General features: G+C 44.3%; 2 protein-coding genes across 3 annotated transcripts in view; one reads left to right on the top strand and one right to left on the bottom strand.

Annotated features, from left to right (window-relative positions):
- Window positions 1-3299, top strand: part of LOC118386138 (parapinopsin) — a 38356-nt gene extending 35057 nt beyond the window's left edge. Inside the window, exon 4 of the mRNA XM_035773596.2 lies at window positions 1924-3299. Within this exon, the coding sequence (XP_035629489.1) occupies window positions 1924-2142 (219 nt within the window). The 3' untranslated portion in view covers window positions 2143-3299. The remainder of the gene's footprint in view (window positions 1-1923) is intronic.
- The window catches only part of LOC118386132 (beta-galactoside alpha-2,6-sialyltransferase 2-like), a 69458-nt gene that overhangs the window by 6751 nt on the left and 38741 nt on the right, over window positions 1-23966 (bottom strand). For both annotated transcript variants that reach the window (XR_008139732.1, XM_035773587.2), the window contains exons 2-6: window positions 16426-16482; window positions 15133-16279; window positions 7633-7730; window positions 6923-7024; window positions 3934-4108 (exon numbers count right to left, since the gene is read on the bottom strand). Coding sequence is in view for 1 of the 2 variants with exons in the window: in XM_035773587.2 (XP_035629480.1) it covers window positions 3934-4108; window positions 6923-7024; window positions 7633-7730; window positions 15133-16198 (1441 nt within the window). In the remaining variant the exon portion in view is untranslated. The remainder of the gene's footprint in view (window positions 1-3933; window positions 4109-6922; window positions 7025-7632; window positions 7731-15132; window positions 16280-16425; window positions 16483-23966) is intronic.

The following is a 23966-nucleotide window of genomic DNA, read 5'->3' as shown; positions in this document are numbered from 1 at the left end:
ATTTCTTTTCCTTATTATTCCTACACACTTTCTACCGGTTAGTTGTTTACATTCAGACACGGTTTCTCATATTAAAATAAGATCTACACTGAGTTTACAAAACATTGTGAACACCTGTTCTTTCCATGACAGACTGACCCGGTGAAAGCTATGATTCCTTATTGAGGTCACTTGTTAAATCCACTTCAAATCAGTGTAGATGAAGGGAGGAGACAAGTTAAAAAATGATTTTTAATGCTTGAGACAGTTGAGACATGGATTGTCTATGTGTCGTTCAGAGGGTGTTTGGGAAAGACAAAATATTTAAGTGCCTTTGAACGGGGTATGGTAGTAGGTGCCATTCGCACCGGGTTGAGTGTGTCATGAACTGCAACGTTGCTGGGTTTTCACACAACAGTTTCCCATGTGTATCAATAATGATCCACCACCCAAAGGACACCCAGCCAACTTGACAACTGTGGGAAGCATTGAAGTCAACATGGGCCCGCATCGCTCTCAACACCTTGTAAAGACCATGACTGACGATTTGAGGCTGTTCTGAGAGAAAAAGGGGTGCAACTAAATATTAGGAAGGTGTTCTTAATGTTTTGTACACACACACACATATATATATTCAAAACCTCCCGTGACAAAAATTGAGAACCACTGGTCTAGTATATACATACACTCACACATTCTGCAAAACACGCAATCCTTACATTGAATTATGTGATTATGAAGTTGCCTGGTATCCAAGCTCTGTTGCACTATTGTTTCTCTTAACTATAGTAAAACAGAACATGCATTCAGTTAGGATACCAAGCAATTATGAACCACCCAGTACACAATGTTTACATAAACACACCTACAACATACAGAGACTAACCATGTGCCTCTCACACATAAACACCCTAAATTCACCCCCAAATCCATTCTTGTTCACACACACACCCTGCAAAAACATCTGTTTAGTCCTGGCTGGCACAGCACAGGGAGGGTATAAACAGACAGAGCAAGTAGCAGCTTCTTTTCCCACTCTACCGCCCCTCCAAAATAATGTACACTCAGTTATTTGGAAATGTTTCAACCACAAAACGGTCTTCATCAAAGTTTAGAGTAAACATTGCTAAAGGAACTACAGGATCATCTAAACAGTGTACGGGTACTCCCTGATGCACACTATGTTATCTCTCAGAGGGTCAGTCAACCATGAGAAATGGGAATCCAGGAAGAGAGAGCTGAGTTGACAATGTGCATGGCTCTGGGGGCAGCTGTGTTAGTGTGATGTACTACTGTATGTAGCATGTTTAATGGCCTGTGAGATCACACTAAACATGGCAAGACCACACTACTCTGCTGATGAACTGAAGTCCTTACAGGGCCATTCCCTCTCTACCACCTCACTTCCTGTTTACCTTTGTGACATCAGAGAGAAATGTGACAGGTCAAACTCGGGGAACGGAAACATTTGTCCAACCTCTCAAAGGAGACGAGTGTGCGTGTTGTTCTTGTTGTTATAGACAATCAAGCGAGGTGGCCACCAAATAATAAGTGCAGTTGAAGTGTTAAAACGGTATTGATCAAGAATGGAATTGACGTCATATTAGCACTCCTGAATGACCCTGTTCATACAACCCAGAGATAGCAGGCTAGAGCCTATAGAATCATCAGTTACCATGGTAACATGGAACAATACCGGCAGATAAATACATTTATGAATGCTAGTTTGCGCATGCGACCAATTAGCAAAGAGGACATGGATAATGATGTTTTCGCTCAAATTTTCTGTAGCAACACCTTCCACAATCAGGTTTTTTTGCTACCACCAAGCAATACTTAGACTTTTCTTCCAACTCTTCCTTTTGCATTCCTCACCCCATTCTTCAATTTCTGCCCTGCCATGTTTCTCCCATGTAATCTCTCCCTCCTCCTCCCTCCCCTCAGTTCTACAGGTGTTTCCTCATCCTGATCCGGTGTGAACGGCCCTCCGCGGAGAACGGCCAATCCTCCATGCCTTCCAAGACCACCGCCATCCAGCTTAGCCGCCGCGTGTACAGCAACACGGTGGCGTGCACCGCCCGGATCTCCACGGGTATCCAGAACCATGGCTGCAGCACCCTGGTCACAGAGCACACCAACCCACCTGAGGTCACTCTCTCATGAGCGGGCACGCCGGGAAGGCCTGGTGGGTGTTGATGCATGGCTCAGCTAGCTAGCTACTGTACTGTGCCGACCAATAGGCTCCAAGGCCCATGCGCTCGTCTACTCCAGCCCAACCCCTTCCATTTGTTTACCAACTGCTGTGTTTATCTTTATGTAGGAGTGAAATTGTACATGCTGTGTGTGCAACAGAAAGTACATTTCTGTGTATGTATACATGAGGGAAGGGGGGCTGTAGAGTGAGCATGTGCGCTGCATTCAAAGGGGAGAGAGGGGGTGTGTGGTAATATATAATATATATGCCATTTAGCAGACGCTTTTATCCAAAGCGACTTACAGTCATGTGTGCATACATTCTACGTATGGGTGGTCCCGGGAATCGAACCCACTACCCTGGCGTTACAAGCGCCATGCTCTACCAACTGAGCTACATACGGTCCATGAACTATGTGTACCATTTGATCTCACTCGGCCTGTTCTCTCTGGCTTGTCTCTGTGTAGGTGTAAAAACCATTGCTCGATACACTTGCTTCTTTTCTAAACACATCGACTGTCCAAGTGAAAAGGAGTATCTCTGTCACATTTCACCCCCTCAACACACACACTTACCCCACCCCTCTAACACACACACACACACACACACACACAGCCAGTGGTTACGCTACTCCCAGCCTCTGTGTTGTCCTGACTGTGAAGACAGATTAGAAGGTCTGTAGATGTATCTCAAATCGCACCCCATTCCCCAACGTAGTGCACTATATAGGGCACTGGAAAAGAAGGGTAATAGGGTGCGATTTGAGGTGCATCCACTGACTGGTGCAATAAGCTATGGGATGTCCAGTAAAGAGCTGATAAAGACTATAAAAGTTCATCAAGAGAACAAATACTGAGCCGTACAGCTCTGAAGGATACTGGTACACTGGTGACTGTGGGTGATTTCGGACTGAAGCTCTGATCTCGGACTTCTCTATTGTGGAACTACATGGATCTCACAGATTGAGAATGGGACTTTTGCCAAACCTGCCAGCATTTTGTTTGGGGAGAAGTGGCTTTGAACTCATGTGTGATGTTTGGGGTACCTACCACCCCCCTCCCAAACTTATTCCCCCCTGACCTCTCCCCCTTCATCAGAACCTGTACAAAGAAAGTGCTGAATTCAGTCTGACATGTCTGTGTGTTTCTGGTGTGATTTTTAATTTCCGCGGTCTACTGAGCAATTTAAATGTACTTAATTATAATATTATAATTATGCAAACAATTTCTAATATCGCACTGCAATACACCGACACACTTTATTATTAGGGACAAGGATATTCCTTCAATAAAATATCTGTGAGACATCGTTCTCCCCAAACTGGACATATGGGGGTCTGACTCAACAAATACCTAAACACCCCAAATCCTACCGCAACACAGCATTGTATTACTTGATGCATGACCCAGGAAGAGGTCTAGAGAAGGGGAGGATGCCAACGTGACCTGAAGAAGAGGTGGGTTATAATAAGAATGACACTGTTCTGTTGATGACCTAGGCTAGATTTTAATATCCCCGTGAGTGTTGCTATAGGTCCTGTAGTGCTCTTATATTATAATAATACAATAACATGACGCCAAGCAGATGCTGAGCCCAAGCACTGTATTACACAACATGGAGGGGTCAACTGGCTGCATATCAGACTCTCTGATGTTAACATTATAACCACAGAGCCTGCTTTACAAAACACTTGAGTAAGTGTGTGTTTGCTTGTACGTATGTATACACACCTGTATGCATATGTGGGTATACAGTCTCACCTATGAACCCTGAGGAGGGTGGGTTGGGCTGGATGGTCTCCTGGGTGTTGCCCTGGATGACGTCCCAGAGCTGCCACACATATTTGGGGTGGAGGACGTAGAAGGGCTGGGTGGGGTGGAGCCTCCGGTGCTCCACATATGGACTGAACAGGTTATAGTCTGGACTGGCATACCACTGTCAGAGAGAGAGAGAAGGGGGCGAGCGAGAGAAAGGGTGTTTAAGAGAGAGAGGGGGACAAAGAAAGAGGGAGAGCGATTGCGAGGCGGGAGGGGTAATAGTTATAGTCTACTCTAGACTGGCATACCACAGAGAAACAGAGTTAAACAAAGAGACAGATTGAAGGAAGTTGATTCCTGTAGTTATTCATAGAGTATATTAAGCCATTTTGCAACCTATTCCTGGACCAACTACATTGCGTCATATTCTCCTATCACAGTGGTAATCACAGCTTCGTCCTTTTCCCCTGGACTTGTTACTGATCATGCACCTCTACTCAAAGAGAGAGAGGGGATGAGCGCGAGAAATAGAGAGAGCGCGCGAGAGAGAGAGAGGGCGTGCGTGCACACGCGAAAGAGAGAGGACGGTGATAAAGTGGAACCCAGGTGAGATTAAGGACACAAAATATGAATAAAGGAAGTGGAGAGAACAGGTAGGAAGACAAGGGGGAAGAAGAGGAGAGAACAGGGAGGAAGGCCAGAGGGAAGAAGAGGAGAGAACAGGGAGGAAGGCCAGAGGGAAGAAGAGGAGAGAACAGGGAGGAAGGCCAGAGGGAAGAAGAGGAGAGAACAGGGAGGAAGGCCAGAGGGAAGAAGAGGAGAGAACAGGGAGGAAGGCCAGAGGGAAGAAGAGGAGAGAACAGGGAGGAAGGCCAGAGGGAAGAAGAGGAGAGAACAGGGAGGATGGCCAGAGGGAAGAAGAGGAGAGAACAGGGAGGAAGGCCAGAGGGAAGAAGAGGAGAGAACAGGGAGGAAGGCCAGAGGGAAGAAGAGGAGAGAACAGGGAGGAAGGCCAGAGGGAAGAAGAGGAGAGAACAGGGAGGAAGGCCAGAGGGAAGAAGAGGAGAGAACAGGGAGGAAGGCCAGAGGGAAGAAGAGGAGAGAACAGGGAGGAAGGCCAGAGGGAAGAAGAGGAGAGAACAGGGAGGAAGGCCAGAGGGAAGAAGAGGAGAGAACAGGGAGGAAGGCCAGAGGGAAGAAGAGGAGAGAACAGGGAGGATGGCCAGAGGGAAGAAGAGGAGAGAACAGGGAGGAAGGCCAGAGGGAAGAAGAGGAGAGAACAGGGAGGATGGCCAGAGGGAAGAAGAGGAGAGAACAGGGAGGATGGCCAGAGGGAAGAAGAGGAGAGAACAGGGAGGAAGGCCAGAGGGAAGAAGAGGAGAGAACAGGGAGGATGGCCAGAGGGAAGAAGAGGAGAGAACAGGGAGGAAGGCCAGAGGGAAGAAGAGGAGAGAACAGGGAGGAAGGCCAGAGGGAAGAAGAGGAGAGAACAGGGAGGAAGGCCAGAGGGAAGAAGAGGAGAGAACAGGGAGGAAGGCCAGAGGGAAGAAGAGGAGAGAACAGGGAGGATGGCCAGAGGGAAGAAGAGGAGAGAACAGGGAGGATGGCCAGAGGGAAGAAGAGGAGAGAACAGGGAGGATGGCCAGAGGGAAGAAGAGGAGAGAACAGGGAGAAAGGCCAGAGGGAAGAAGAGGAGAACAGGGAGGAAGCCCATAGGGATGAAGAGGAGAGAACAGGGAGGATGGCCAGAGGGAAGAAGAGGAGAGAACAGGGAGAAAGGCCAGAGGGAAGAAGAGGAGAACAGGGAGGAAGGCCAGAGGGAAGAAGAGGAGAGAACAGGGAGGATGGCCAGAGGGAAGAAGAGGAGAGAACAGGGAGGAAGGCCAGAGGGAAGAAGAGGAGAACAGGGAGGAAGGCCAGAGGGAAGAAGAGGAGAGAACAGGGAGGAAGGCCAGAGGGAAGAAGAGGAGAGAACAGGGAGGAAGGCCAGAGGGAAGAAGAGGAGAGAACAGGGAGGAAGGCCAGAGGGAAGAAGAGGAGAGAACAGGGAGGAAGGCCAGAGGGAAGAAGAGGAGAGAACAGGGAGGAAGGCCAGAGGGAAGAAGAGGAGAGAACAGGGAGGAAGGCCAGAGGGAAGAAGAGGAGAGAACAGGGAGGAAGGCCAGAGGGAAGAAGAGGAGAGAACAGGGAGGAAGGCCAGAGGGAAGAAGAGGAGAGAACAGAGAGGAAGGCCAGAGGGGAGAAGAGGAGAGAACAGGGAGGAAGGCCAGAGGGAAGAAGAGGAGAGAACAGGGAGGAAGGCCAGAGGGAAGAAGAGGAGAGAACAGAGAGGATGGCCAGAGGGAAGAAGAGGAGAAAAATATGGAAGCGATGAATAAGAAGCAGGAGAAAAAGAGGATAAGAAGTAAAACAGAATGGTATAAGAAGTGGAGGTGATGAAGGAGAGAGTGTCAGAGGACTGGAGAGAGAAGAAAGGAGGAGTGCAGGGTATATAAAGCTGGTATGTAATAAATCTGCGTTGATGCCGTCAGTGTGTTGGTGTATATGATGTAGCACCCTGTCCCTGAGGGCCGTGAGTTAAACAGACAAGCGAGGCTAACTTTTCCACACGGGGCCTTCCACTACGCAGGTCCTCATTAGCATTGCTAGCATAACCATGGCAACCATAGCCCATCTTCCACCAATTCAACAGGTGCCATGGGCTCTGGTGAGCAACTCTTTAAATATCACCATTTAGGTGCCATTACTGGACCTCTCAAAGAGAGTGGGCAAGGTTTGAGTAGAGTGCAGTGTTTCCTCTATATGTATTTAGCAGCGGCACATGGGAAAACCTTTTCAGTGTAAACTTAAACGACTAAAACAAGATATAAAGTATGTAAAAAAAAAAACTATGGAGCAATATGTATTTAAATAAGATTGTCAATTTAGAACTATCACCAAAATAAAAACTAGACAGTCAAGGAGAATCTAAAATTCACACACTCCCACACACCTTGTGCAAATTGACAGCGTACGGAGCAGGGTCCCAGGCCACCAGAGTCACCTTCTTATACAGGGAGCTGGTGTTGAAGTGGTTCTTGGGATTGGCCAGGATCTGTAAAGTGGAGGGGTCAAAGGTTACACATGAAACTAGATGCAGCACTGCAGTGCCCACACGCATGAAAACAAACACACTCGCCCTCTCCCCATCTCTCCATGGGAGCTGTGGGTCCACAGTAGAATGAGCTCTGCGGTTGCTTTGACTGTTAGTGTGACAGTAGTAGAATGCGCTAGTGTGTGTGTGTCTTTATGTGTGTCTTTACTGCATGTTGTTCTCTGTGCTAAGTGGGAGAAGATGACTTCTTCACTGGGAGAAGATGACTGAACTGGAGCTGTGGTGAAGACCCACTTACACAAAATGGGTAAGGGTAATCACTCACCGTCTACCTAGTACTGGAGGACAGCTGGTTCACACACACACACACACACACACACACACACACACACACACACACACACACACACACACACATTCTTATTTATATGCAAATCAGGCTCATGTGTTTGGAGTCATGTTGTTTGTTTGAGTGAGTCATGGTCTATTCAACATGCTGAATCTCTTACTCGGCCATAGCACTTGATTACAGGCACATATGAGGAGTCGTGAAGCTTGTTGTAGTGACTCTTAGCTTGTGACATGCATGTTAGCCTTATGACACACACCTGTGAGTTGATGATGCGGATGGTGGTCTTGTTCCCCACATCTCTCACGTAGCCCTCTGTAGGCGCAGCGTTGAACCGCAGAACTGCATCATGGGAATCTGGGGGGCGGGACAGAAAGAAAACACGTCAGAAATAAAGTCAGTCAAAGTGTCATTCGATGAAAAAATGTAAGTGTCACTCTACGTCAATCAGCTGTTACTTAGCTAAGACAATCAAGTTTTGGCAGCCAAATATCAAAAGGCCACCTCAGAAACTGAAAATCAATCAAGTGCTCATAAACGATAAGTCCCTAAGATGACATCCAATAGTCTGTCTTTTGGGCAGTGTTCACTTGGTCCAGCCACCGAGTCTGCCTACCTGCCTTTTCTTAACCTCTAGTGATACCCTGAGAGTCTGGTAGTGAAGTTCTTCACTTTTAAGTCTCCTTGACCTTTTCCACTTCACCCCGACTGCCCTCGTTCAGCCATAGTCCAAACACTCGACCTGGATGACCAATCACCGTGAATGGCCATTTGACATGAACAATCTGGTAAATGAGCAACCTAGTGCAGGATTCAGCTCTGTGCTTTGATGCAATAGTACATGAAATTATCACTACTCATAGAGAGAGAGTATTCTCTAGTGGTCAACGTGTGTAACTGAAGGGAGTTTCACAGGCACCTGGCTCTACTCGTATTTGTTCTATGATCATCATCAAACATCAACAGGAAGCTTTCAAACTGACATAAGACACAGGCAGTGTGCCCTTCTGCTGGCCTTCACACACAAAGTGTACACATACACTGAGTGTACAAAACATTAGGAATACCTTAATATTGAGTTGCACCTATTTTGCCCACAGAACAGCCTCAAAATCAGGATGTTCAAGGCATGGATGTTCAGGGATGCCCAACAGGGATGTCCAACGGTGTCCAACAGGGATGTCCAACAGGGATGCAGGGATGTCCAACAGGGATGTCCAACAGGGATGGGATGTCCAACAGGGATGTCCAACAGGGATGTTCAACAGGGATGTCCAACAGGGATGTCCAACAGGGATGTCCAACAGGGATGTCCAACAGGGATGTCCAACAGGGATGTCCAACAGGGATGTCCAACAGGGATGTCCAACAGGGATGTCCAACAGGGATGTTGACTCCAATGCCTCCCGCCGTTCTGTCAAGTTGGCTGGTGGACCCTTCTTGATTCACATGAGAAACTGTTGAGTGTGAAAAACCCAGCAGTGTTTTGAGTTCTTGACACACTCAAACCGGTGTGACTGGCACAGTCTAACATACCCCGTTCAAAGGCACTTAAATCTTTGTTTTGCCCATTCACCCTCTAAATGGCCCACATACAGAATCCATGTCTCAACTGTTTCAAGGCTTAAAAATCACTTTAACCTGTCTCCTCCCCTCTATATACACTGTCGAAGTGGATTTAACAAGTCAAAAAGGGATCAATGCTTTCACCTGGATTCACCTGGTCATGGAAAGAGCATGTTCCTAATGTTTTGTACACTCAGGTGTACATGGTCTCACACACACAATCTTATGATTAATGGTCTCAATCATGGACACTTACTGACAATTGTAGCTGCTTTGCGTGATGTATTGTTGTCTTTACCTTCTTGCCCTTTGTGCGGTTGTCTGTGCCCAATAATGTTTGTACCATGTTTTGTTCTTTTACCATGTTGTGTTGCTACAATGTTGCTGTCATGTGTTGCTATCATGCAATGTTGTTGTCTTAGGTCTCTATGTAGTGTTGTCTCTTGTTGTGATGCGTGTTTTGTCCTATATTTGACCTTTTACTCCCAGCACCTGTCCCCGCAGGAGGCCTTTTTCCTTTTTGTGGGCCGTCATTGTAAATGAGAATGTGTTCTTAACTGACTTGCCTAGTTAAATAAAAGGTTAAATAAAAAATAAAACCATTTTAAAATGGTCATGGTTAAATGGTAGGTTTTCGTCCTCTTGCCACTAGCTAGTATGGCTCATGTGCAGGACCATTTATTTCTCAGAGCACCAATATCGTTGAAATACTATTACTGGATCCACAGGCAGCCCCCCTCCCCACCCCACCCCCATCTCATTTCCCAGGTCAAAATTAACAGTCAGGTACAAGCAATGTGGGCATTTCCATGAAAAGGCCCCATGAGCACTAATGTGAAGTTCATAGGGACACATTACATTTGGTGTCAAATGAAAGCTAACAATATGGAAGAACGTTAAATGTACAGGGGCTTGCGAAAGAATTCACCCTCTTGGCATTTTTCCTATTTTGTTGCCTTACAACCTGGAATTAAAATATATATTTTTTGGGGGGGTTGTCTCATTTGATTTACACAACATGCCTACCACTTTGAGGATGCAATATATTTTTGATTGTGAAACAAACAAGACAAAAAAAGACATTGAGTGTGCATAACTATTCACCCCCCCAAAGTCAATACTTTGTAGAGTCACATTTTATAGCAATTACAGCTGCAAGTATCTTGGGGTATGTCTCTATAAGCTTGGCACATCTAGCCACTGGGATTTTTGCCCATTATTCAAGGCAAAAGTGTTCCAGCTCCTCCAAGTTGGATGGTTTCCACTGGTATACAGCAATTATTAAGTCATACCACAGATTCTCAATTGGATTTAGGTCTGGGCTTTGACCAGGCCATTCCAAGACTAAATGTTTTCCCTTAAACCACTTGAGTGTTGCTTTAGCAGTATGCTTAGGGTCATTGTCCTGCTTGAAGGTGAACCTCCGTCCCAGTCTCAAATCTCTGGAAGACAAACACGTTTCCCTCAAGAATTTCCCTGCATTTAGCGCCATCCATTATTCCTTCAATTCTGACCAGTTTCCCAGTCCCTGCCAATGAAAAACGTCCCTACAGCATGATGCTGCCACCACCATGATTAACTGTGGGGATGGTCTTCTCGGGGTGATGAGATGTGTTGGGTTTGCCCGACATAGGGTTTTCCTTGATGGCCAAAAAGCTCAATTTTAGTCTCATCTGACCAGAGTACCTTCTTCCATATGTTTGAGGAGTCTCCCACATGCCTTTTGGCGAACACTAAACATGTTTGCTTATTTTTTTCTGGCCACTCTTCCGTAAAGCCCAGCTCTGTGGAATGTAAGGCTTAAAAAGTGGTCCTATGGACAGATACTTCAATCTCCGTGGGGAGCTTTGCAGCTCCATCAGGGTTAGTCTCGTTGTTGCCTCTCTGATTAATGCCTTCCTTGCCTGGTCCGTGAGTTTTGGTGGGCAGCCCTCTCTTGGCAGGTTAGTTGTGGTGCCATATTTTTTTATAACCCAACCCTGATCTGAACTTCTCCACAACTTTGTCCCTGACCTGTTTGGAGAGCTCCTTGGTGTTCATAATGCCGCTTGTTTGGTGGCGCCCCTTGTTTAGTGGTGTTGCAGACTCTGGGGCCTTTCAGAACAGGAGTATATATACACACAGATCATGTGACACTTAAAGTCCACCTGTGTGCAATCTATTTAACTAATTATGTGACTTCTGAAGGTAATTGGTTGCACCCGATCTTATTTAGGGGCTTTATAGCAAAAAGGGGCACGCACCACTTTTACGTTTTATATTCTTTTGAAACAAGTAATTTTTTCATTTCACTTCACCAATTTGGACTATTTTGTGTATGTCCATTACATGAAATCCAAACAAAAATCAATTTACATTACAGGTTATAATGCAACAAAATAGGAAAAATACCAAGGGGGGTGAATACTTTTGCAAGGCACTGTATTATACAAGAACCAATATCACTGACTAAAAACACAACCTTAGGGAACAATCCTAGGATAGCTTTTCAGAATAAACTTAATCCAGTCTAAACTAATGTATAGAATGTATTATACAAAAGACAAAATTCACTAATTCTACAGCAGAGTTGTGATTTAAAAATTAATACTGACTCAATCCATGCTTATGTGCGGAGCTAGAAAGTTGGCTATCAGAACTATTACAATGTAAATGTACTTTTAATCCGTCTTTCTGCACATTTCAAGACATGGCATATGGGGGTGTAGTGAGATACCCAATGGGCTGGACAATTCTCTTCTCATCCCTCATCAAGAAACAAAATTACACTAAACTTAGAAATCAATTTTCGCAATGGAAACATGTATATTTTATTATTGACATGGCACGGGTGACCGAGAAAAACGAATTGGTTCAGTTTAAGGCCAAGTGGCAAACAATAACGCAGGCACTAGGGATGGGGGTATGAACATATGGGTCTGGTCAGATGAGATGTAGTCATTGTTTGTGTGTGTCTGTAAGTTGTTATTTGTATGTATAAGTTTGTATCTAGAGTTTTTTTTTTAAATGAATAAAAAAGAAATTTAAGAAAAAGAAAGCTGAGCCTATATTTTAGAGAACTTAAGGCATATTTATATATATATTTTCAACCATTTTCCACCTTAAGAAATAACCAAATGCTTTGATTTCAGGTCAAACAGATGGAAAAGGGGTTTTAGAAAATGTTTAGCTGAAAAAGTCTTAAAAATACCAACTAATTTCAATATTAATATTTTGCCAAATCATTGACAGAATTACCACAAAATCTAACAATGTTTGCATTTACTGTCACCAACCTCCTCACCCACTGAGCACCGACCAACACCGGAAGTCCATGGATGTGGAAAAGTAGTTTCGGCAGTCCAAATATTAGGGCCCTATAAAATCCATGATGCGGGGAATGTGGACGGAATGCAGACATTAAAACGGAATTCAACAATATTCAAAAATGTATTAAACATAGTAGGAAATCTACTAAATCTATTGAATTTATTAGAAAATGTATTAATTTTGATCAATATTATTATAAAGACACACAAAATGCATCAGTGATTCGTATTTTCCTTTAACTTTATAAGGAGTCACGGGAATACCCGGTCTGTGTGTGTGTGTGCGTGTGCGTGTGCGTGTGTGTGTGTGTGTGTTTTTTCCACTTTGTCTAGTGGTTAGCGATTATGCTAATAACCATCTTCTGGTAGATGGAAACACTTTCTCAAAAACCTTCTCAATTAAATGTTAACTACAAAGTAGCCTGTGCCTACCTGGCAGAAAGATATCATGATTATTTGCATCAATCCAGTGGTGATTTGTTCACAAAACTCTGCATCACAAACTTAAGTATTTTGCTAGTGCTTACTGGAATTAAAGGGCATCTACACCCAAAGCGGAGAAAACTGAATTTGAAGGAAAAACAACTGATTTTATAAAATATGAAGCAATAAAAATAAAAATAAATTGTTACATGCTTCATCCTTTTCCAGATAAAGTCATAGACGTCGGTGTCACAAGTTTGTACAGTACAATACAGTAGAGCACTGTACAGTAAAGACAATTAGAGTAGAGGTCAGTACAATACAGTAGAGCACTGTACAGTAAAGACAATTAGAGTAGAGGTCAGTAAAATACAGTAGAGTACTGTACAGTAAAGACAATTAGAGTAGAGGTCAGTACAATACAGTAGAGCACTGTACAGTAAAGACAATTAGAGTAGAGGTCAGTACAATACAGTAGAGCACTGTACAGTAAAGACAATTAGAGTAGAGGTCAGTACAATACAGTAGAGCACTGTACAGTAAAGACAATTAGAGTAGAGGTCAGTAAAATACAGTAGAGCACTGTACAGTAAAGAAAATTAAAGTAGGTCAGTACAATACAGTAGTCGAGTTTAGTACAGTAGATTACAGTATAATTTACTGTATTATACTGTGCTGTACTCTACTGTGCTTTACTGTGATGTCCAAACTTGTGAAACATAAGTCTATGATTGGCACAGATTTGGTCAGGTCCGGACCAACCAAATGTGGACTTGTTTGGGGCGAGCTCATTAGAATAATAGCTAGTGTGTAGAATAAACACCCAAACATGCAAAGGGGGATATTAGTGTGTACTTATTCAGGACCTACCACCATGAAGAGAATCAGGGACCCATGATGTCATTCTGATACCAGCATTCTGTTACTGGGTGTTAATCCACTTCACTTACTGTAGTTCAATGACCAAAATATAGTTTCTTCCAGCAGACATCTTTGAATCTTAATCTCAGAGTAGATATTTAAACAGAGTTTTACTGTCATTCTGTAACCCAACTTTACATCTACTCTGTTCAAGTAAATGTGTTTCTGTAAAAATGTCAGTAGAAACTTTTAAATAGACTTGTACCATTTGATTAACTTTGCAATCAATGTTTTTTGTTTGGCATACATTTTCAAGTGAAAATCGAAATCTCAGCATCATGCGGTTACTGTGGAAATGCCCATGTGGCAATAACGCCATCTTGTGCTCTGGTTAGGAAAAGGTGTAATTTTCACCATTTGGATACACCTATCAGATACCATCTTGGAGACACCTTTCTGATCTACACAAAGGCCTAAGCTAAGGTATAGCTGAGGGGTGGGGGTCTATTTTGAATTCAGAAGGAGAGTGTATGGATAGGGGGGTGGATGTGGAGAGATATGGCGGGAGAGAGCAGTGAGGCGATGAGACGACTAAACCGTAGAAGGCCGTTGAGGATGTTATTCAGCCAATTCACCACATGGTGGCAGCGAAACATTAGCCTGGTACAGATGTCCAACGACATATTCACAAACCTCTCATCTTATTGACTAATGTCAAACATACATTCATATGCTTGTACACACACTTTGACGTGAAGGAAAGGATGGGAAGACGGGAAGGTATTTGCAGAAACACCTCAGCATTGGACAGATGAGGAGTATCTAAGTGAGATCAATATGGTTTGATTTCCTGCTAATCTATACAATTAAACAAGTGAGCCATCTGTCCCCGAGTTCACACTCTCCCCATGCCCACATAGAGCCGCCAACGCAGAGAACAGAAGACACAAACAAAGACAAGCTGCAATGCAGTCAACCAACTTATTCTAGAGATACAGTATATAGAAGATCTCCAAATTAACTGCTCTAGACCCTTCGGGAAATATGACATGCCAATTCCCTTTCAGCCAATCATAGAAATTGTTACTACTGGGTGATAGATGTCTCCTACAGTTTAGAGCCCAAGACCAAATGTCACGTCACTGTGCTACAGTAAGTTAACACTAGGCTGTGGGGCGAATTGGGAAGTCGATAGCGTTACACGACAAATTTACTTCCCAATCAATGCTGTGGATGTCACTTCGTAAAGAGACATCATTCTCCCCTCACATAAACAGACTGGGTTGTCACGGAGAAATCTGCTCAGGATCAATGCTGTATTTCACACTCTGACAGACACACAGTCACATATAGGCAAGACCAGGGTTCTATTTATCAGGGCATTAGGTAAAACAGAAGTGTTTTTTTTCTTCAATTTACTGTACCAATAAAAGCGTAAAGTTTCAGCAATCGTATCCAAGCTCTCCTTCAATCCCTTCATCCCATTTAACCTGCATACCTCCCTCCCTCCCCCTGCCCTCCATCTCCTTTTCTTCCTTCCCTCTCCCCTCCTCTACCATCCCCTGTCCACTCCCCTCTCTACCCCTCTAGCCTTCACTCACCGATCTCCTTCCCCAGGCCTGAGTGCAGAATAGCCCCAGCAGAGGTCACCACAGCACAGCTCCTGAAGCCCCTCTGGCCCCCCTGTCTGTAGAGCTGCTCCAGGGCCAGGCGTGGCACCAGATGGGCCCAGCCCAGCGAGGAGAAGGGCTGCTCGGACCCGTCCAGTGTTCTCAGCCTGGCCTGATCCTTCAGCTCACACAGCAGTTCCCTGGAGCTCTGGGCGGCCCGTCTGCGTCCTTTATAGGTCACGTGGTGTTTGTTGGCACTCAAGTAGTCACGCATAGCGCGCTGCAGCCGCGGGGACAGCATTCCAGAGGAAACACTTCCCCGCCAAAGTCGCTGCACAACCGAGGCCGACTTGGAGAAGTAGTACTCCTCTAAATCCTCCTCTTTTCCCCACCCATCTCTCTTCCCCCTACGCCCCCACACTGTGGTCCTCCTCCTGTGGCTGTTATTCGTCTGAAACCCCTCATCCTCCCCCTCTTCATCCTCACTTGAGGATCTGCGCTTGGTTCGGTTGGGCCCCCACTCAGCATCGGAGGGGGTCCAGGCGGTTCTCTCACGGCTGCGGGTCACCGCCTGGTCGGAGTGGGAACCCACGTTCTCTGTGCCAAAGGAGGACCATGCAGCCAGGGTCTGGGGGTCCAGGTAGTCCTGCTGCTGTCGGCTGCCCCCCACACCCTCCTGGCTGGTCCCGTAGGGACCGCTGTCTGAGCTCTGGCTCAGCTCCAGGCCAGGCTCTGAGGTGGTGGAAGTGGGGCTAGGCTCTGCTTCGGAGTCTGGGTAGTGGTTAGAGTTAGGGTCTGGGTAGATGGTGGTAAAGGTGGTGTAGGTGGGTTCGGGTCGGGAGCCCATGACGGAGTGGTGCTGCTGGTGGGAGGCGGCTTGGATGGAGGACAAGCGCCGCGTGTCGGGATGCTGGGAGAGCGAGGAGCCGGCGGAGGTCAGGGCCTCGTTGTCCACGCGGGCATCTAGGAAGTAGGATAGCAGAACCAGGAAGAGGAGGGCCCATGCCAACATGCCCACAAACACCAGCCTCCGCCACTGACGCATACTGGACTTCATCTCCTTACACACACACCTATACGAACACCAGGCCGGCTCCAAACAGCAGTCAGGTCTCAGCTGAGAGGACAGCCAGAGGGCCTGCAGGGGTGAGAGGTCAAAGGTGACAGTCTTAACCTAAAGTGGACCTGAGGGTTTTGATTTTGGTTAAAAGGATACATCCCGTCTTTTCAAAAGGTTTTTGTATTGGTGTGTGTGTTTATCTTATTGTCTTTTCCAAGACTTACCTCGCCTGGTGCCCCTATTTCTTTTAGTCCATGTGTCTTCTAGGATAGAACGGGACCCTGAGAAATAAAAAAGGTACAAATTAGGTAGGAACACCACACACAATGATTAAATGAACTTGCCTGACACCTCAATGACACAGTTGTAGCAACCCTGTATTGCCTGTATTGTTGGAACAAATCTCTAGAGATGGGTGGGGGGGCTCCGAGCTGAGGAGGAGCGGTCTCAGGGGAGTCCCTGTGGTTGTCCTGACCTCCAGACGTCCAACACTGGGAAGCCAAGATAAACCACTGGGCTAAATGGAGTCAGGGAAGGGGGTCAGGCTGGGTTGTGGCCCAAGGGAGGACAGAGAGAGGAAAAGGTATATGCACACCCTGGAATATAAAATCCAAGGGAAAGGATATAACACAGAGGGAAAGAAGAAACACATCCATAAAAACTACTCAAAGAGCGGAAATCTATGCAAATGGCATCTTATCACAAGCTCGGGGCAGTATATGTGATAACATTTCATTTGCATACGTTTTGATTTTGAGTGTAGTTTTTTTTATATTGAAGTGGGAATGTGTGTCTTCCCTCCCACTCTCTCTCTCTGAGGGTTTTACAACCCTGTCCACAAGAGCTGTGAGTGCTGTGAGTCTCTGTGGTGCAGCTCAGACCTTTCAGGTTAGAGGCCAACCTGTGTAAATGTGCCATCTGACCTCCGGGGCAGTAACAACAGTGAGAAGCAGCCTTCATTAAGACTCACCAGCCAGACAAAAACAAAAAAAGGTTCCTCATGGCAAAGTCATCCTGTGTGCTCCACTGGGGCCCGATGTGTGGGAGTGAAACATGAACAAATCCCTGTGTGTTTGTGTCGAAGGGAGAGCATTTCACATGGCAGCAATCAGGACCTGTGCATCAGTAACTTCAGTCAAACAAATGTGTACCACAGATTGAAAGACAGGAGGGCAAGGGAAAGAGAGAGACAGTGAATGATATAATTGTATACCGTAAAGATTGAAAAGAGAGACAAAAATGTATTAAGCAGATGACAGAGAGACAGAGTGGAAGTGTGAAGGGGAGAGGGGGAAACTGATGCATAGAAATGTAGAGAGTGAGTAAGAGACGGAGACAGGAGGCAGGGAGAGAATGGGTGGTCTTTGTCATCTTGTGGTGGAGAAGAGTAGGACTGATGGGTAAGGGAGGAGAGAGATGAGTTGGAAGAGAAAGTGGGGGAAGAGCAGGAGGAAAAGGACAACGAGGAGACTGAGTTAAGCGTTAGCAGGCCGTTACCCCTAGGAGGTTCATTACGTGGTCATGGTTTTACATGGCAGAGAAAACCACACACATAGAGAGAGGGCTGTGCTAGTTCTATTGTACAAATAAATAAATACGCAAAATGCAACAATTTCAAAGATTTTACTGAGTTACAGTTCATATAAGGAAATGAGCAAATTGAAATAAATTAATTAGGCTTTGATCTATGGATTGCACATGACTGGAGTGGGGTGCAGCCATGGTGGTCCTTGGAGGGCATATGCCCACCCACTTGGCAGCCAGGACCACCCACTGGGGAGCCAGGCCCATCCAATCAGAAATGTTTTTCCCCCACAAAGGGCTTTATTACAGACAGAAATACTCCTCGGTTTCATCAGCTGTCTGGGTGGCTGGTCTCAGACGATGCCGCAGGTGATGAAGCTGCATGTGGAGGTCCTGAACTGGTCTGCAGATGCGAGGTCGGTTGGACATACTGCCAAATTCTCTAAAATGATGTTGGAGGCGGCTTATGGTCGAGAATTTAACTATAAATTCCCTGGCAACAGCTCTGTTGGACATTCCTGCAGTCAGCATGCCAATTGCACGCTCCCTCAAAACTTGAGACATCTGTGGCATTGTGTTGTGTGACAAAACTGCACATTTTAAACTGGCCTTTTATTGTCCCCAGCACGAGATGCAACTGTGTAATGATCATACTGTTTAATCAGCTTCCTGATATGCCACACCTGTCAGGTGGATGGATTATCTTGGCAAAGGAGAAAAGATCACTAATGGGGATATAAACAAATATGCCAACCAAATTTGAGCTAAATAAACTTTTTGTGCGTTTTTATTTCAGCTCATGACGCACGGGACCAACACTTAACATGTTGTGTTTCTTTTTGTTCAGTATATATGCATGATATACTGTATTAGCCTATGAATTATTTCTGTATATAAACATCAATACAAGCCTCATAAAAAAGGCTGTAATTTGTTTGAAGTGGGTCCCAAATGTTGTATGCAGAAAACATTTCAAAAAGTTTAACTGCAACCAAAAAACTCATTTTTGCGATCCTTAAGACTTGGCAGTGCGACACTTATTTTTCAATAAAGTCAGGCTTTCCCAAAAAACCTTTAACCCAATTAAACTGTTGAGTGCAAAGTAGGCTTATCTGGCAGAATATCATGATGATTTGCATCAATCGCGAGAGTATTTGTCTTGCAAAACTCTGCCATCACATGTAGTTTACACAGCACATTGTACAGTACAGGGCTAGCCAAACACAGTCTCTTGCTAGGCACGCAATTTAATTTAATTAAAAGGGTGATTTTGAGAGTGAAACCCTGAAAAACTGAATTCACCAAAAGATAACTGACTTTTAGATCCCTACAATTGCAGAGTGAATGTTAAAACTTGCTAACAATAACACCCTTTTTGAGAATCCGCAAAAAAAAAAAATTCCCCCTCCAAACAATCAATGTAAATAAGATAGTCAAGTTAAAATGCATTTGTGTATTAACGGTAGGCTATATTCTACTTGCACAGCCCACAAATGAAAAATAACATTTAAGGTGAGGCACCAAAGGCTGAAATTATTTTTTTTCATGAATTTATCTATTGAGATTTTGGGGTATATTGTCCTCTTAATAGTAGTACAAATAAGGGGCAAAAACACAGTGGTAGGCTTGATTACCAACAACGACGAGACGGCCTACAGGGAGGAGGTGAGGGCCCTCGGAGTGTGGTGTCAGGAAAATAACCTCACACTCAACGTCAACAAAACTAAGGAGATGATTGTGGACTTCAGGAAACAGCAGAGGGAACACTCCCCTATCCACATCGATGGAACAGTAGTGGAGAGGGTAGCAAGTTAAGTTCCTCGGCATACACATCACAGACAAACTGAATTGGTCCACTCACACTGACAGCGTCGTGAAGAAGGCGCAGCAGCGCCTCTTCAACCTCAGGAGGCTGAAGAAATTCGTCTTGTCACCAAAAGCACTCAAACTTCTACAGATGCACAATCGAGAGCATCCTGGCGGGCTGTATCACCGCCTGGTACGGCAACTGCTCCGCCCTCAACCGTAAGGATCTCCAGAGGGTAGTGAGGTCTGCACAACGCATCACTGGGGGCAATCTACCTGCCCTCCAGGACACCTACACCACCCGATGTTACAGGAAGGCCATAAAGATCATCAAGGACATCAACCACCCGAACCACTGCCTGTTCACCCCGCTATCATCCAGAAGGCGAGGTCAGTACAGGTGCATCAAAGCTGGGACCGAGAGACTGAAAAACAGCTATCTCAAGGCCATCAGACTGTTAAACAGTCACCACTAACATTGAGTGGCTGCTGCCAACACACTGTCATTGACACTGACCCAACTCCAGCCACTTTAATAGTGGGAATTGATGGGAAATTATGTAAATATATCACTAGCCACTTTAAACAATGCTACCTTATATAATGTTACTTACCCTACATTATTAATCTCATATGCATACGTATATACTGTACTCTACATCATCGACTGCATCCTTATGTAATACATGTATCACTAGCCACTTTAACTATGCCACTTTGTTTACTTTGTCTACTACCATCTTCATATACTACTGCCACTTTGTCTACATACTCATCTCATATGTATATACTGACACCTACCTCTTCAAGGAATACCGTAATCCTTCTACCATCTCCACTGGTTGTCATAAGGTGTATGCTGCTCTGATACCATCACTACCATTCATTCATATATCCTTATGTACATATTCTTTATCCCCTTACACTGTGTATAAGACAGTAGTTTTGGAATTGTTAGTTAGATTACTTGTTGGTTATCACTGCATTGTCGGAACTAGAAGCACAAGCATTTCGCTACACTCGCATTAACATCTGCTAACCATGTGTATGTGACAAATACAATTTGATTTGATTTGAAAACTGAATTTTGACCACATTCAAATGGACATAAATCCATAATTTCAAAGCTCACTACATGTAAATCATACATAATTTAAAAGCCCAATTCATAGAGAATGTTACAAACTGGACTATATGTAGTAACTTACTTTGAATAGATAGTGATTGGGTCTAAATATGAATTTGATGAACGGTAGGTTTAATTCGTTGTAGGCTACTCCTCTTCAACTGCCATTTCCTGAAAGTCGCTGTTCTCACATGCCAACACATTTTTCTCAGCTTCAGAAGCATTTGCATTCACCAACATTGTGTGGTTACTCTTACATACAGTATATCCTCCAGACTTATATACCAGGGAATTGTTTATTTTTTGCGAAAATATTATTCTAGATTACATTTTTTCTTGGAAAATATGCACTAAACAGATGCAGTTTATGTACATGTCTTTAGTATTTTACAGATAGAAAGACAGTAGATTGTGAACAAACTGGACTATACAAGTCTGATCCTGGAGTGTCTTAACAAAATGAAACCAAAATGTTTAAAGGATAACTTCATCTAGTGCCAAGAAAAATGGAATTGGGGTATATGAAATATGTATATATTTAATGATATATTGCCTAATTTGTATATTTTAAAAACAACATTAAAAAAAAGTTGTAATACAAAAAAAGTATTATATTGGTGTCTAAAAGTTAATTGTGATTAAGGGAGAAACAAAATACCCAATTAGGGTGTGGTGCCTTGCCTTAAATGATGCCACTGGCAAATTTACCTGAATGTCAAGCCCTGCAAGGACATGCACATTTTAAAAAAAAGATGTCTAGTCATTATTAGCCTGGTTCTATATGGAATGCAGGTACATCGGTCAGGTCATTAAATTGGTGCGACCAAATCATGTGCTGGTGCCATAAGCTGAAAAAGTTGGTAGCCCCAGTGCCACCAGTGGAAAAAGTTAGTCTAGAGCCCTGTAACATGGATTATAATATTTTCTCTGAGTGGCAATCCTCCCTCATCAGTGAGTGTATCTATCCTATGCTGAGTGGGTAGCGGGAGATGTGCGGTGATTTATAAATTAGTGAAAAAAAATAATAATTAGGTCTCAGGAGGTTCGGGTTTCTCATTAAAAACACAAACTTCAACCAGACAGGAAGGAGAGGAAGAAAGAAGTGTACAAGAGTGTAATGTATGAGTGAGTTCAGTAGTAGAAGGGTAAAGAGAGACCAAAATACTTTCCTGTGGAGTATAATTCCTTCTACTATCTACAGGGATGGGCAACATTGAAAAAATGTGAAATGATCATGAGGGGGACGCAGATGCCTATGGGTCTGCGTTTTACTGCTTATTTCCTGCAATTCTACACATTTTCCCATAGGGTGGAAAGAAATGTTTGCCGTTTTTTAATATGATATTTGAGTGAGCCTGACCAACAAAATCAATTGTGACCTCCCAGGCGGTAATTAGACCATGATAACAAGTTCAGATTGCTACATTCGTTTTGTGACCAGCTATCAAAAAAATGCTAGCTGACATTGGCTAACACGAAAAACTGATGATGCCGAGGGCCTTCAAAAGGGGGGCCGCGGGCCATCAGTTGCCCGTCCCTGATGTACACCAATGGAACGGAACAACCCTAAAACCTGCAGGTAAAGCATTTTGTTCCTCAAAAATAATGAAGTGTTCCAGAGTGGTATACATGGTGTTCTGTCCAAAACATCAAGTCCTTCTCTTCTCGGAGCATGTTGTTGGATGCTCAATTCCTAATCCACTCCTAGCCCCTATCAGCTCGCCCATTCCTGTTGATCAAAGAGGATCCGGTCTGTTTAAACAATAAGGTCATTTCTTCACCTTGTCTTCTAATATGCCGGGTGAAATGTCACCATATCACTTACAATTAATATGCAATCGTTTCAAATATACAGCAGCATTCTCACCATTCATAAAGGCCCTATAGATCTATACACTCAAGACTATCGTTTGTAGTCTATACACTATACAATCATTGAGAGAAAAAGAGAGAGACTGAGTTAGCCTAAGCATTAGCAGGCCCTTTACCCTGAGGAGGTTCATTATGTGGTCATGAATTTACATGGCAGAGAAAACCACATACTGAGAGAGAAAGGGGGCGGAGGAAGAGTTCTAGCTCTATTGTAAAATGTGTCCTCTAGGTACACAACACAGAGCTTTTGAACAGTGGAAGAGGTGATGAAAAGAGGAAGAATAACAGCCAGTAAGACTGGGAAAAAAGAGAGATAAAATGATCGGAGAAGGAGAATGGGGAGGGAGGTGTAGTGCAGAACCATGTAACACAGCGCAAATACTCTATAATTCATCATCTCTGCAGCCTAAGTCTAACACATACACAAGCTGCCCTCAGGAAGTCTGATCAAACAGAAGACCGACGGACGAGGATCTCAGTTGGCGTGCTGTTTGATAAGACTAAAACCTTCCCGATCTCATATAGAGAATCATGAAATATAACTAGAACTAAAGCCAGATAGAGCCCTAAGGAAAAGATATGGGAAATAAAAGACTAATCATTTCATTTACAGTCCTACTTAAACCCCACAGCTGCTAAAGCTAAACTGTGAACCCTAACCAAATCAACACATTCTCTTAATGCATTATTTGTATAAACACATCAGCTTATTTGTCACTTGGATAAGGCTGTCAAAACATCAATTGACTCAGTGTGCACTTCATTGAACTTTCGGGACTATCCTATTGGTTCCATTATGTCAGGCGGCAAGGCTAAATAAAGCACACCTTAAGTATGGAAAACCAAAATCCTATTTCGACCCAGGTCTGAACAGCCAGTGTCATAAGAGCTGCTACTGAAACCAAAGAGCGTTCTACAACCAATTGCGGCCTTGAACTAAAACTATTATGCGGTCTATGGCACTGCATCTCAGTGCTAGAGGCGTCACTACAGACCTGGTTCGATTCCAGGCGGCATCACAACTGGCCGTGATTGGGAGTCCCACAGGTCGGTGCACAATTCGCCCAGCGTCGTCCAGGTTAGGGCTTAGCCAGGGTAGGCAGTCATTGTAAATAAGAATCTGTTCTTAACTGACTTGCCTCGTTAAATAAAATAAAAATATAAATACAAATCCTTCATCTTTTCCTTCAATTCGCAAGAGGCTGAATGTATCTCAATGAAGAAAGCATCGGAGCGGGCTAAACAGCCCCCCTCTGTCTCTGTAGACAATCTGATGCAGTCTGGTCCAAAAGAGTATGACATTGTTGCTGCCCGTAGCATTGAATGCAAGGGAAGAAAGCGAGCATTTGGTCTCCCGTGATAATTTTTTTCTATAAAATAATAGCCAATCAGCGTCGAGCTAAACTGAGTGAGCTAAACTGTGAATGGTCCTGGTGC

Source organism: Oncorhynchus keta, chromosome 7, assembly GCF_023373465.1.
Source record: "Oncorhynchus keta strain PuntledgeMale-10-30-2019 chromosome 7, Oket_V2, whole genome shotgun sequence".
Taxonomy (NCBI): domain Eukaryota; kingdom Metazoa; phylum Chordata; class Actinopteri; order Salmoniformes; family Salmonidae; genus Oncorhynchus; species Oncorhynchus keta.
This window is presented reverse-complemented; position numbering and strand designations above follow the sequence as displayed.